General features: G+C 29.6%; 1 protein-coding gene across 1 annotated transcript in view; it reads right to left on the bottom strand.

The window, feature by feature from the left end:
* Positions 1–2745: 2745 nt before the first annotated feature.
* Positions 2746–15461, bottom strand: part of LOC127281755 (uncharacterized) — a 115282-nt gene continuing 102566 nt past the window's right edge. Inside the window, exons 11-15 of the mRNA XM_051305629.1 lie at positions 14362–14479; positions 14075–14248; positions 13699–13872; positions 3894–4135; positions 2746–2985 (exon numbers count right to left, since the gene is read on the bottom strand). Of these exons, the coding sequence (XP_051161586.1) occupies positions 2809–2985; positions 3894–4135; positions 13699–13872; positions 14075–14248; positions 14362–14479 (885 nt within the window). The 3' untranslated portion in view covers positions 2746–2808. The remainder of the gene's footprint in view (positions 2986–3893; positions 4136–13698; positions 13873–14074; positions 14249–14361; positions 14480–15461) is intronic.

Below are 15461 nucleotides of genomic sequence, written 5' to 3'. Positions count from 1 at the left end.
TTCTTGACATCCAGAAGATATACTGAGAATATCCTGAAAATATCTGTGGGATATCCTGACGATATCTATGGAATATCTGGAGGATATTTATGAAAGTCTAAAGAGATATCCAAAAGATATCCTCAGATATCCATGGGATATCCAAAGGATATCCAAACCGACGATTTTTTGGATATCCTTAAGAGATCCTTTTGATATCCATAGGACATCCCTAGGATATCTGCGGGATATTATCAATATATCCTATATATTTTATCAATATATATATATATATATATATATATATATTGATAATATCCCGCAGATATCCTAGGGATGTCCTATGGATATCAAAAGGATCTCTTAAGGATATCCAAAAAATCGGCGGTTTGGATATCCTTTGGATATCCCATGGATATCTGAGGATATCTTATGGATATCTCTATAGACTTTCATAAATATCCTCCAGATATCCCATAGATATCGTCAGGATATCCCACAGATATTTTAAGGATATTCTCAGTATATCTTCTGGATGTCAAGAAGATATTCTTCTTATTAGGGTTGGATTTTATTTATCAATAACATTCATTTGCGATTTTTTATTTATTTATTTTATTAATTAATTACATTCATTTGTATTTTTTAACAAAAAAAAAAAATTTTTTAATATTGAAATTTAATAAATAATTTAATAATTTAATTTAATATTTTAAAAATGCAATCAGTTTCTTTCTTCTTAAAACGATCAAAAAAAATTCCTGTATAAATTTCATATTATATACATAGTATAAAATTTTCTTTTTAAGCACCTAAAACAATGTATGTAGGTACATAATTTCGTCATTTTCATAAAGGGGGGATAATGAATATTGAAAAAAAAAAATTATCATATATATTTCGTAATTTAAAAAAAAAAAAATTTAATACGTGTGTATCGAATTTGCAAGCTGCACACATGCATTTTGTTAGCTCCTTGACTGGAATTATGTCATTACCCACAATCGAGATCCAACATATAAATTATGGACTTAAGACGTGTCATCGAGATAATACAGAAAAATGGCTCCACCTCGGAAGCCATGTAGGTATACCAAGTACCTACATATAATATAAAAAGAGTCGTCTCTCGCGAAGAGAGGAGACACATTGCGTGGTATCCCGAATGAAGTTGTAGGATGGTGTTGTGAGGTCCCAAAATGTGAACTCATGAGGGCCCCCCTCCCCCCACCCCCCATCAATGAATTACCAGGAACGCATTCATTATTAGTGACCAAGTAATGAATCATTAAATTCATATCCTTTTCTTAATATAAAATTAGCCACAATTATATTTGCTTAAATAATCACAAAAAAATCATTTTTTTTTCATGGTCCAAATTTGAATTAATTTTTCTTATTACAGAAAAGTATTACATTATTGTTATATTTATTAATTTTTATTATTTCATTATTATTTTTTTTTATTTATTTATTTATTATTTGTGATCCACTCTGAAGAAAGGGACCTAAAAAGCAAAAAATTATAGGTTATGTTCTGAAACATAATAAACATAACCTATAATTCGTTTGCTTCTTAGGTCCCTTTCTTCAGAACGCGTCAATTTTTTTATATTTATTATAATAATAATTATTATTATTTACTATTAGTATTTTATTTATTTTATTTATTTTATTTATTTTATTTATTTTATTTATTTTATTTATTTTATTTATTTTATTTATTTTATTTATTTTATTTATTTTATTTATTTTATTTATTTTATTTATTTTATTTATTTTATTATTATTTTATTATTATTTTTGTATAAAAATAATGTAAACTGGTCCTGTATTGCATTTTCATATTTACAGCCCTTTTGGTATAAAATTTCTATTTATTTATTTATTTTGGTTTTGTTTATTAATATCCGGAAGAGATACGCGTTTGGTGAAAAAAAAAAAAATTGCGTCAGCAAATAACGATGCGTCTTACTTAAAATGGAATAAGACCTCATTCGTATAAGACTGATTAATGCAGTTCTCACCTAATCTCAAGCCTTTTCGATTTATGTCTTCCTGTGACTCTCAATTCAACGTTTTACAAACATTCTCAAGAATTCAGGAAGGCGTGAGTTGAATTTATTTTAATCAGCCCGCATTCTCAATTAAGAGACCGCGCGCACCATCTCTGTTAAAATCGACCTGCGTTTCCTTATACTATGTTACAAATTCAACTGTATAAATTATTTTTTTCCAAAAAACAGAAACCATACGAATAATAATGAAAATAACAAATTTACATAATATTTTAAGGAAATAGTATTACAAAATTTTCTATTTTAATAATTTAATTAAATTTGTTCTTAAAAATTAGTAATAATGAAAAAATAATTAAATAATAATAATAAAAATAATAAAAATTAGTAAATAATTAGTAAACAATTAGTAAATAATTAAATAATAATAATAATAATAATAAAAATTAGTAAATAATTAGTAATCAATTAGTGAATAATTAGTAAATAATTAGTAAATAATTAGTAAATAATTAGTAAATAATTAGTAAACGATTAGTAAACTACTAATAAATAATTATGAAATAATTAATTAATAATTAATAAATTATTATTAAATTAGTCCTAAAAAATTAGTAATAGTAATTATTAATAATGAAATTAGTAATAATAATTAATAATCAAATTATTATTAAAATAATATCAAAAGAATAATTTAATTAAGATAATTAATTGTTTTTATCATTTTTTTTTTTTTGAAAAAAAGGTATCATTGTACTTTATTTATTAATTTATTTATAAAAAATTATTGAAGTGTAAATGAAAAATATTTTTATTCAAGTTTGTCCATTATGCGTTTTTGAGCCTCGTAAATTGAACGACCGGATTTTGTCATCAGTTCTTGTTCTTCAGGTGTATAAAGTTGACGAATGTACGATTGAATTCCATTTCGTCCAACCACACAGGGTAAAGACATGAAGATATCTTTTTCAAATCCATGTCGACAACCCTTTAAAAATAAAAAACCAAAAAAAAAAAAATTATTTTCAATAATCCCATTATTATATGCAACTAGTCATTAAAATATTATTATTTTAATAAATAATTATTTTATCCAAAAATTGGACCAATAAATAAAATTAAAAAAAAAGAAAAATTAATAATTAAAATAAATAATATATAAATAAATAATAAATTTATTTATTGTCAATTAATTAAATTATTAATTAAAATAAATAATATGAATAACTAATAATAAAAAAATTAATAACAAACACGAATTTAATTGATTATTTAATTTATTAATAATTTAAAAACTAAATAATTCAATAAATATAAAGTAATTTATTATTTTTCCAGTTTAATAAATAAAATAAATAACACCTTATAAAACAATTTTATTTATATCTTTAATTAATTTATTTTATTCATTTTTTATAATTTTTTTAATTAGTTAATTAATTTTAATTGTATTAGACATCAATTTTTTTGCAATTGAAAAAAATTAGTATTCAGGTTTTATTTAGTAAAATAATTTTTGCTATTACAGTCCAAATTTTTAGCTACACGTTTTGCACCTTAATTTCGAGAAATTAAATAAAAAAATTTATTTTTATTATTATTTATTTACTATTATTTTTTTTTCGAAAAAAAAGAAAGTCTCGTGTGTTGTCAGGTGAAATATATATTCCACCTGTCGCGCAAACGGAAAAGGCGCACGTGAATGATTAAGATGAATTGTTGGTCCTTGGGTTTTGTATATATATATATATACATACAAAAATTTCTCCTGAAATTTCAAGATCCGCCCATAAGTTTGCGGAACTTTTTTTTTTTTTTTTTTTTTTTTTGAGACATTTTGTAAAATTAAGTTCAAGAAGGTGCTTATTATTATTATTATTATTATTATTAACCAACCTTTAGAAATACCGACACGGTAATGCAAATGCAAGTGTTTCGTACAATGGCGTCGACAATTTCCCCAACGCAAATTCCAACACTCCAATTGGAATAACCTTTTTTTTCCAACAATTGGTCAGTTGTGCCAATCACTTTTTCGTGAATCTTATTCCATGCCTCGGGATCTTGGTTCGTTCCAATTTCTTTATTGATGTCTTTCAATTTGACTCCCATTACAGTAACCGCTGACCAAACGGGCACTGTTGAATTCAAAAAAAAAAAAATTGGAGGTTTCAATTATTATTACTCTATACCCCTATATATATATATATATATATATATATATATATACAATAATAATTATTGAATTTTTTTCTTTTCTTCGTGCGCGAATATTTTCACTTGCTGAATGAAATTAGTGGCGATTATGTATAATTATATATTTAAAAAAATTAAAAAAAAAATTACAGAAATAATAATAAACAAAAATGATATATAATATCAGTAAAATAAAATGAGAGGAAATTAATTAAATGCGGTATAATAAAACAAAAATTAAAGTAAAAAGAGAAATTGAGGTAATAAGGAAAAAGGGGAGAAAATTATTTGAAAATATTTCTTTAACTGTTTTTTAATAAATAACACCGTCCGACACAATTTTTGACCCACAAAAAAATTTAACATTTTTGGAAACTAGGAAACAAGGCTCAGCATCCGTTGGACCAATCAAAAAGTGCGCCATACATTTTTTGTTCGAGACTCCCGGGTTAAGACTTTGGCGGTATTCCCGACCAATTATCTCGCAAATTTATTTTTTCGAAATTTTTTAAAAAATTTATCTGTGTGTAGCTCAGCATCCGCTGGACCAATCAAAAAGTGCGCCATACATTTTTTGTTCGAGACTTTTTGCTCAATTTTTTGGCATTAATCCCGATATATTATCTCGCGAATTTAATTTTTCGGAAATTTTCCAAATTTGTTTTTTACTGTAGCTCAGCATCCACTGGACCAATCCAAAAGTGCGCCATACATTTTTTATTCGCTACTTTTTGCTAAAGACTTTGGCGGTATTCCTGAACAATTATCTGGAAAATTTAATTTTTCGAAAATTTTTCCAAAATATGTTTAAGTGTAGCTAAGCATCCGCTGGACCAATCAAAAAGTGCGCCATACATATTTTGTTCAAAACTTTTTCCCTATTTTATTTGCGGTATTCCGGAACGATTATCTCGAAAATTTAATTTTTCAAAAATTTTTCCAAAATTTATTTGAGTGTAGCTCAGCATCCGCTGGACCAATCAAAAAGTGCGCCATACATTTTTTGTTCGAGACTCCCGGGTTAAGACTTTGGCGGTATTCCCGACCAATTATCTCTAAAATTTAATTTTTCGAAAATTTTTCATGAATTTATTTGAGTGTAGCTCAGCATCCGCTGGACCAATCCAAAAGTGCGCCATACATTTTTTATTCGCTACTTTTTGCTAAAGACTTTGGCGGTATTCCTGAACAATTATCTGGAAAATTTAATTTTTCGAAAATTTTTCCAAAATATGTTTAAGTGTAGCTAAGCATCCGCTGGACCAATCAAAAAGTGCGCCATACATATTTTGTTCAAAACTTTTTCCCTATTTTATTTGCGGTATTCCGGAACGATTATCTCGAAAATTTAATTTTTCAAAAATTTTTCCAAAATTTATTTGAGTGTAGCTCAGCATCCGCTGGACCAATCCAAAAGTGCGCCATACATTTTTTATTCGCTACTTTTTGCTAAAGACTTTGGCGGTATTCCTGAACAATTATCTGGAAAATTTAATTTTTCGAAAATTTTTCCAAAATATGTTTAAGTGTAGCTAAGCATCCGCTGGACCAATCAAAAAGTGCGCCATACATATTTTGTTCAAAACTTTTTCCCTATTTTATTTGCGGTATTCCGGAACGATTATCTCGAAAATTTAATTTTTCAAAAATTTTTCCAAAATTTATTTGAGTGTAGCTCAGCATCCGCTGGACCAATCAAAAAGTGCGCCATACATTTTTTGATCGAGACTCCCGGGTTAAGACTTTGGCGGTATTCCCGACCAATTATCTCGTAAATTTATTTTTTCGAAATTTTTTAAAAAATTTATCTGTGTGTAGCTCAGCATCCGCTGGACCAATCAAAAAGTGCGCCATACATTTTTTGTTCGAGACTCCCGGGTTAAGACTTTGGCGGTATTCCCGACCAATTATCTCGCAAATTTATTTTTTCGAAATTTTTTAAAAAATTTATCTGTGTGTAGCTCAGCATCCGCTGGACCAATCAAAAAGTGCGCCATACATTTTTTGTTCGAGACTTTTTGCTCAATTTTTTGGCATTAATCCCGATATATTATCTCGCGAATTTAATTTTTCGGAAATTTTCCAAATTTGTTTTTTACTGTAGCTCAGCATCCACTGGACCAATCCAAAAGTGCGCCATACATTTTTTATTCGCTACTTTTTGCTAAAGACTTTGGCGGTATTCCTGAACAATTATCTGGAAAATTTAATTTTTCGAAAATTTTTCCAAAATATGTTTAAGTGTAGCTAAGCATCCGCTGGACCAATCAAAAAGTGCGCCATACATATTTTGTTCAAAACTTTTTCCCTATTTTATTTGCGGTATTCCGGAACGATTATCTCGAAAATTTAATTTTTCAAAAATTTTTCCAAAATTTATTCGAGTGTAGCTCAGCATCCGCTGGACCAATCAAAAAGTGCGCCATACATTTTTTGTTCGAGACTCCCGGGTTAAGACTTTGGCGGTATTCCCGACCAATTATCTCGCAAATTTATTTTTTCGAAATTTTTTAAAAAATTTATCTGTTTGTAGCTCAGCATCCGCTGGACCAATCAAAAAGTGCGCCATACATTTTTTGTTCGAGACTTTTTGCTCAATTTTTTGGCATTAATCCCGATATATTATCTCGCGAATTTAATTTTTCGGAAATTTTCCAAATTTGTTTTTTACTGTAGCTCAGCATCCACTGGACCAATCCAAAAGTGCGCCATACATTTTTTATTCGCTACTTTTTGCTAAAGACTTTGGCGGTATTCCTGAACAATTATCTGGAAAATTTAATTTTTCGAAAATTTTTCCAAAATATGTTTAAGTGTAGCTAAGCATCCGCTGGACCAATCAAAAAGTGCGCCATACATATTTTGTTCAAAACTTTTTCCCTATTTTATTTGCGGTATTCCGGAACGATTATCTCGAAAATTTAATTTTTCAAAAATTTTTCCAAAATTTATTTGAGTGTAGCTCAGCATCCGCTGGACCAATCAAAAAGTGCGCCATACATTTTTTGTTCGAGACTCCCGGGTTAAGACTTTGGCGGTATTCCCGACCAATTATCTCGCAAATTTATTTTTTCGAAATTTTTTAAAAAATTTATTTGAGTGTAGCTCAGCATCCGCTGGACCAATCAAAAAGTGCGCCATACATTTTTTGTTCGAGACTCCCGGGTTAAGACTTTGGCGGTATTCCCGACCAATTATCTCGCAAATTTATTTTTTCGAAATTTTTTAAAAAATTTATCTGTGTGTAGCTCAGCATCCGCTGGACCAATCAAAAAGTGCGCCATACATTTTTTGTTCGAGACTCCCGGGTTAAGACTTTGGCGGTATTCCCGACCAATTATCTCGCAAATTTATTTTTTCGAAATTTTTTTAAAAATTTATCTGTGTGTAGCTCAGCATCCGTTGAACCAATCAAAAAGTGCGCCATACATTTTTTGTTCGAGACTCCTGGGTTAAGACTTTGGCGGTATTCCCGATCAATTATCTCGCAAATTTATTTTTTTGAAATTTTTTAAAAAATTTATTTGAGTGTAGCTCAGCATCCGCTGGACCAATCAAAAAGTGCGCCATACATTTTTTGTTCGAGACTCCCGGGTTAAGACTTTGGCGGTATTCCCGACCAATTATCTCTAAAATTTAATTTTTCGAAAATTTTTCATGAATTTATTTGAGTGTCGCTCAGCATCCGCTGGACCAATCCAAAAGTGCGCCATACATTTTTTATTCGCTACTTTTTGCTAAAGACTTTGGCGGTATTCCTGAACAATTATCTGGAAAATTTAATTTTTCGAAAATTTTTCCAAAATTTATTCGAGTGTAGCTCAGCATCCGCTGGACCAATCAAAAAGTGCGCCATACATTTTTTGTTCGAGACTCCCGGGTTAAGACTTTGGCGGTATTCCCGACCAATTATCTCTAAAATTTAATTTTTCGAAAATTTTTCATGAATTTATTTGAGTGTAGCTCAGCATCCGCTGGACCAATCCAAAAGTGCGCCATACATTTTTTATTCGCTACTTTTTGCTAAAGACTTTGGCGGTATTCCTGAACAATTATCTGGAAAATTTAATTTTTCGAAAATTTTTCCAAAATATGTTTAAGTGTAGCTAAGCATCCGCTGGACCAATCAAAAAGTGCGCCATACATATTTTGTTCAAAACTTTTTCCCTATTTTATTTGCGGTATTCCGGAACGATTATCTCGAAAATTTAATTTTTCAAAAATTTTTCCAAAATTTATTTGAGTGTAGCTCAGCATCCGCTGGACCAATCAAAAAGTGCGCCATACATTTTTTGTTCGAGACTCCCGGGTTAAGACTTTGGCGGTATTCCCGACCAATTATCTCGCAAATTTATTTTTTCGAAATTTTTTAAAAAATTTATTTGAGTGTAGCTCAGCATCCGCTGGACCAATCAAAAAGTGCGCCATACATTTTTTGTTCGAGACTCCCGGGTTAAGACTTTGGCGGTATTCCCGACCAATTATCTCGCAAATTTATTTTTTCGAAATTTTTTAAAAAATTTATCTGTGTGTAGCTCAGCATCCGCTGGACCAATCAAAAAGTGCGCCATACATTTTTTGTTCGAGACTCCCGGGTTAAGACTTTGGCGGTATTCCCGACCAATTATCTCGCAAATTTATTTTTTCGAAATTTTTTTAAAAATTTATCTGTGTGTAGCTCAGCATCCGTTGAACCAATCAAAAAGTGCGCCATACATTTTTTGTTCGAGACTCCTGGGTTAAGACTTTGGCGGTATTCCCGATCAATTATCTCGCAAATTTATTTTTTTGAAATTTTTTAAAAAATTTATTTGAGTGTAGCTCAGCATCCGCTGGACCAATCAAAAAGTGCGCCATACATTTTTTGTTCGAGACTCCCGGGTTAAGACTTTGGCGGTATTCCCGACCAATTATCTCTAAAATTTAATTTTTCGAAAATTTTTCATGAATTTATTTGAGTGTCGCTCAGCATCCGCTGGACCAATCCAAAAGTGCGCCATACATTTTTTATTCGCTACTTTTTGCTAAAGACTTTGGCGGTATTCCTGAACAATTATCTGGAAAATTTAATTTTTCGAAAATTTTTCCAAAATTTATTCGAGTGTAGCTCAGCATCCGCTGGACCAATCAAAAAGTGCGCCATACATTTTTTGTTCGAGACTCCCGGGTTAAGACTTTGGCGGTATTCCCGACCAATTATCTCTAAAATTTAATTTTTCGAAAATTTTTCATGAATTTATTTGAGTGTCGCTCAGCATCCGCTGGACCAATCCAAAAGTGCGCCATACATTTTTTATTCGCTACTTTTTGCTAAAGACTTTGGCGGTATTCCTGAACAATTATCTGGAAAATTTAATTTTTCGAAAATTTTTCCAAAATATGTTTAAGTGTAGCTAAGCATCCGCTGGACCAATCAAAAAGTGCGCCATACATATTTTGTTCAAAACTTTTTCCCTATTTTATTTGCGGTATTCCGGAACGATTATCTCGAAAATTTAATTTTTCCAAAATTTATTTGAGTGTAGCTCAGCATCCGCTGGACCAATCAAAAAGTGCGCCATACATTTTTTGTTCGAGACTCCCGGGTTAAGACTTTGGCGGTATTCCCGACCAATTATCTCGCAAATTTATTTTTTCGAAATTTTTTAAAAAATTTATCTGTGTGTAGCTCAGCATCCGCTGGACCAATCAAAAAGTGCGCCATACATTTTTTGTTCGAGACTCCCGGGTTAAGACTTTGGCGGTATTCCCGATCAATTATCTCGCACATTTATTTTTTCGAAATTTTTTAAAAAATTTATTTGAGTGTAGCTCAGCATCCGCTGGACCAATCAAAAAGTGCGCTATACATTTTTTGTTCGAGACTCCCGGGTTAAGACTTTGGCGGTATTCCCGACCAATTATCTCTAAAATTTAATTTTTCGAAAATTTTTCATGAATTTATTTGAGTGTAGCTCAGCATCCGCTGGACCAATCAAAAAGTGCGCCATACATTTTTTGTTCGGAACTTTCTTCTAATCACTATGGCGGTATTCCCGAACGATTATCTAGCGAATTTAATTGTTTGAAAATTTTTCGAAATTATTTTTGAGTGTAGCTCAGCATCCGCTGGACCAATCAAAAAGTGCGCCATACATTTTTTGTTCGACACTTTTTGCTCAATTTTTTGGCATTAATCCCGATATATTATCTCGCGAATTTAATTTTTCGGAAATTTTCCAATTTTGTTTTTTACTGGAGCTCAGCATCCACTGGACCAATCCAAAAGTGCGCCATACATTTTTTATTCGCTACTTTTAGCTAAAGACTTTGGCGGTATTCCTGAACAACTATCTTAAAAATTTAATTTTTCGAAAATTTTTCCAAAATATGTTTAAGTGTAGCTAAGCATCCGCTGGACCAATCAAAAAGTGCGCCATACATATTTTGTTCAAAACTTTTTCCCTATTTTATTTTCGGTATTCCGGAACGATTATCTCGAAAATTTAATTTTTCAAAAATTTTTCCAAAATTTATTTGTGTGTAGCTCAGCATCCGCTGGACCAATCAAAAAGTGCGCCATACATTTTTTGTTCGAGACTCCCGGGTTAAGACTTTGGCGGTATTCCCGATCAATTATCTCGCAAATTTATTTTTTCGAAATTTTTTAAAAAATTTATTTGAGTGTAGCTCAGCATCCGCTGGACCAATCAAAAAGTGCGCCATACATTTTTTGTTCGAGACTTTTTGCTCAATTTTCGGGCGGTATTCTTGAACGTTTATCTCGAAAATTTAATTTTTCAAAAATTTTTCCAAAATTTATTTGAGTGTAGCTCAGCATCCGCTGGACCAATCAAAAAGTGCGCCATACATTTTTTGTTCGAGACTCCCGGGTTAAGACTTTGGCGGTATTCCCGACCAATTATCTCGCAAATTTATTTTTTCGAAATTTTTTAAAAAATTTATCTGTGTGTAGCTCAGCATCCGCTGGACCAATCAAAAAGTGCGCCATACATTTTTTGTTCGAGACTCCCGGGTTAAGACTTTGGCGGTATTCCCGACCAATTATCTCTAAAATTTAATTTTTCGAAAATTTTTCATGAATTTATTTGAGTGTAGCTCAGCATCCGCTGGACCAATCAAAAAGTGCGCTATACATTTTTTGTTCGAGACTCCCGGGTTAAGACTTTGGCGGTATTCCCGACCAATTATCTCTAAAATTTAATTTTTCGAAAATTTTTCATGAATTTATTTGAGTGTAGCTCAGCATCCGCTGGACCAATCAAAAAGTGCGCCATACATTTTTTGTTCGGAACTTTCTTCTAATCACTATGGCGGTATTCCCGAACGATTATCTAGCGAATTTAATTGTTTGAAAATTTTTCGAAATTATTTTTGAGTGTAGCTCAGCATCCGCTGGACCAATCAAAAAGTGCGCCATACATTTTTTGTTCGACACTTTTTGCTCAATTTTTTGGCATTAATCCCGATATATTATCTCGCGAATTTAATTTTTCGGAAATTTTCCAATTTTGTTTTTTACTGGAGCTCAGCATCCACTGGACCAATCCAAAAGTGCGCCATACATTTTTTATTCGCTACTTTTAGCTAAAGACTTTGGCGGTATTCCTGAACAACTATCTTAAAAATTTAATTTTTCGAAAATTTTTCCAAAATATGTTTAAGTGTAGCTAAGCATCCGCTGGACCAATCAAAAAGTGCGCCATACATATTTTGTTCAAAACTTTTTCCCTATTTTATTTTCGGTATTCCGGAACGATTATCTCGAAAATTTAATTTTTCAAAAATTTTTCCAAAATTTATTTGTGTGTAGCTCAGCATCCGCTGGACCAATCAAAAAGTGCGCCATACATTTTTTGTTCGAGACTCCCGGGTTAAGACTTTGGCGGTATTCCCGATCAATTATCTCGCAAATTTATTTTTTCGAAATTTTTTAAAAAATTTATTTGAGTGTAGCTCAGCATCCGCTGGACCAATCAAAAAGTGCGCCATACATTTTTTGTTCGAGACTTTTTGCTCAATTTTCGGGCGGTATTCTTGAACGTTTATCATGGTAATTTATTTTTTCGAAAATTTTTCAAAAATGTTTTTGAGTGTAGCTCAGCATCCGCTGGACCAATCTAAAAGTGCGCCATACATTTCTTTTTTATTTTATATCCGCCATTTTGAATTTTGACAATTTAACATCAGATTCGTCATCAGCAACCCAAAAAAAACCCTAGATACCAAGGTTTAATAAAAATTTAATAACTTTTTAAAATTTTGACCGCCATATTGAATCCGCCATTTTGAATTTTTAAAATCTGACATCAGATTAATAATCAGCGACCCCGAAAACCTCCAGATACCAAGTTTTATAAAATATTAATAATTTTTAAAAGATATCTTGTCACTTTTTATTTAGGAGCTATTTTCACCTATAAAAACCACAAATGACTTGATCTAGCAAACCGGTCAGACACGGGTATTTTTTTGGGCCCTAATTTCCAAAAATGATGGATTTTTTTGTGGGTCAAAAAAAAAGTTGAATTTTGTCGGACGGTGTAATAATTTTTCCATTGAAAGTATTTTTTAGTTCTATAATTTTTTTTTTTTTGTTTTGGATCATATATATATTTTTATTTATTTAATTATTTATTTCTATTTTAATTAGTAATTAATTAATTTTATTTTTTTAATTAAATTTTTTTTATTTGTATTTATTGTTTAATTATTCTATTTATTTCTTTTTTTAATTATTTAATGTTTTATTTCTGTTAGGTACTTTTTTTAAATCCTTTTTTTGGCATTTTATTATTTTTGTTAATCATTTTTTAATTTTAATTTCTAAATTTTTTTAACAAATATTTATTTTGAAATTATAAATATAAATATTCAAAATATAATTTTATTAAATGTGCCCCAAAGTGATTTTGAAATTATTTTTATACCTGCATCCCCCAATTGTATGTTTACATTCAAATACAAAGTTTATTACCTGAAGCCAAAGGTCAATAATTATGTACATTGAGAGTCCCAAAAATAATAATATTTAATCATTTATAATTAGTGCATTGACCTGTGTGGACGTCTTTTCTCAAAATTAGTGAAATTTTTTTTAATTTCAAACGTAAAATCAAAATTAAAATTATTTTCGGGAGTGTTCGAAAAATTCTTTAAATCGCGCAATCATTTGAATTTTCAGAAAAAAAGTATTTTGTTTCTTAATTTTTTGAAAAGTTACGGGAGTGTTCGAAATTTTTTAAATCGCGTGTATTTCCAGCAGATCTGATAATACATCACTTGCAGAGGTTAAAAAAGGTCAGAAATATTTTGTATTATATTATTGCATGGTTATATTATATTTTTAAATTTGTAAACATTTTTTTTTTAATTTGTAAAAATGTATTTTTCAATTAAAAAAATACAATTAAAAAATCTTTTTTTTTTTATATTTGTAAAAATGTATTTTTTAATTTAAAAAAAAATGTATTTTTTTTAATTTGGAAAAATATAATTTATATACCACAAGTTGGACTGTTTTCCCCTATAATTAATGCTTGAACGGAATTTATTGATATGCCCAATTCTTGTGCAATGAAAAATTGAAATCGACAACTTTCCAAAAATGTCCCGAGACCAATAACACGATTTGGTGGAAATCCGGAAAATTTCATTGCAGCATACGACAAAATATCGACTGTAATTAATTTATATTAAAAATTATTAACAAATATTTTAAAAAATTATTTATATTAAAAATACTATTTAAATATTATTTATTTACTTATTATTATTACTATTTTATTATTTTTTATTATTAAATTTTTATTATTATAATTTTATTATTATTATTTAAATTATATTAAATAAATAAATAATTTATTTCATCTTGTACTAACCGGGAGTAGTAACAATAACAAGAACACTATTTGGTGCATATTTACAAACATTTGGTATCAAAGATTTGAAAATTTCAAAATTCTCTTCAATCAAATCATTTGGATTTTGACCTTTTTCTTTTCTTTTTCCTGCAGTAATCACACAAACAGTTGCATCTCTTGCTAAACTATAATCTGTAATTTTTCACAATAAAAAAAAAATGTTTTTCTTTTGAGACAAACAATAATAATAATAATTAGGAATTTTTTTACAATTAAAATACAGAATTACTAAAAATTAAAATTGCCTTTAGTGCCAATAATTTTTGGATTGCCGATAAATGCTCCAGCATGTGCCAAATCTTCAGCTTCCGCTTTTGCTAAATTTTCATTCACGTCAATAATTATTAGTTCGGAGGCGAGTCTCTGAAAAAAAAATTATTTCTGTTGAAACTGTTTGAAATAAACTAATGATAAAAAATAATAGCAGTAAAGTAATAATAATTTTAATAATAATAATAATATTAATGATATTAATAATATTAATAATAATAATATTAATAATAATAATATTAATAATAATATTAATAAATGAAATTCCCAGGACATAGGATAAAAAATGCATTTTTTCCCTTATATAAAAAATAACGGAATAGTTTTGCTTATATATATATAATATACTTTGTCGGCATGGCGACGATGACTACAAATACCAGCCCCATGAACGTTATGGTGTACGATAATTCATTCTTGAATAATTACACGTCTGAACAGCTCAGATGGTCGGGTCCATCTCTCTCTACCTCCTTCCCTCTTATATTTGGAACCCCTGGAAAGTTTAGGGCCTGATTTTTTCCTTCACTTTGTATATATATTCATATATATATGTATACTTGGCAAAAATTGGCTGTGTCTGTTTTATATATTTTTTTTTCTTTTTTTCAACACGAAGATGAGACGTTGTTCATTATTCATTATAATATAAAATCGCAAACGAGCGTACCGGATCATTCAGTAGCTTCTGCATATTATAATGCTTGGCGTAATTTTTTTTTTTTTGCCATTTCTTGATCAACCAATAGCGTGGAAATTAAATTTTTTTTGGAGGGAGTAACCCCCTTTTTTTAATTTAGAATTTCTATTTAACCAATTGCTAATGTAACCAATTGTTATTTTTTGTAAAAGCTACAATAATATAGAAACTACCAATTGTAAAATTGTAAAACTACCACTAAATAGCAGAGACAAAAAACTACCAATTATTAAAAAAACTACCAATTACAATTACTTTTAATATAAAAAGAAACTACCAATTACAACTACCTTTAATAATAAGTACAAACAAATTTAATAAATAATTATTAAAACCTACCCCAGTAGGGAACTACCAATTGTAAGAAAAATACGT

The sequence above is a fragment of the Leptopilina boulardi genome, unplaced genomic scaffold (genome assembly GCF_019393585.1).
Source record: "Leptopilina boulardi isolate dan_hultmark-lab unplaced genomic scaffold, ZJU_Lbou_2.1 LbouV2_278, whole genome shotgun sequence".
Classification (NCBI taxonomy): domain Eukaryota; kingdom Metazoa; phylum Arthropoda; class Insecta; order Hymenoptera; family Figitidae; genus Leptopilina; species Leptopilina boulardi.
Note: the sequence above shows the minus strand (reverse complement) of the source record. Positions and strands in the feature narration are given on the sequence as shown.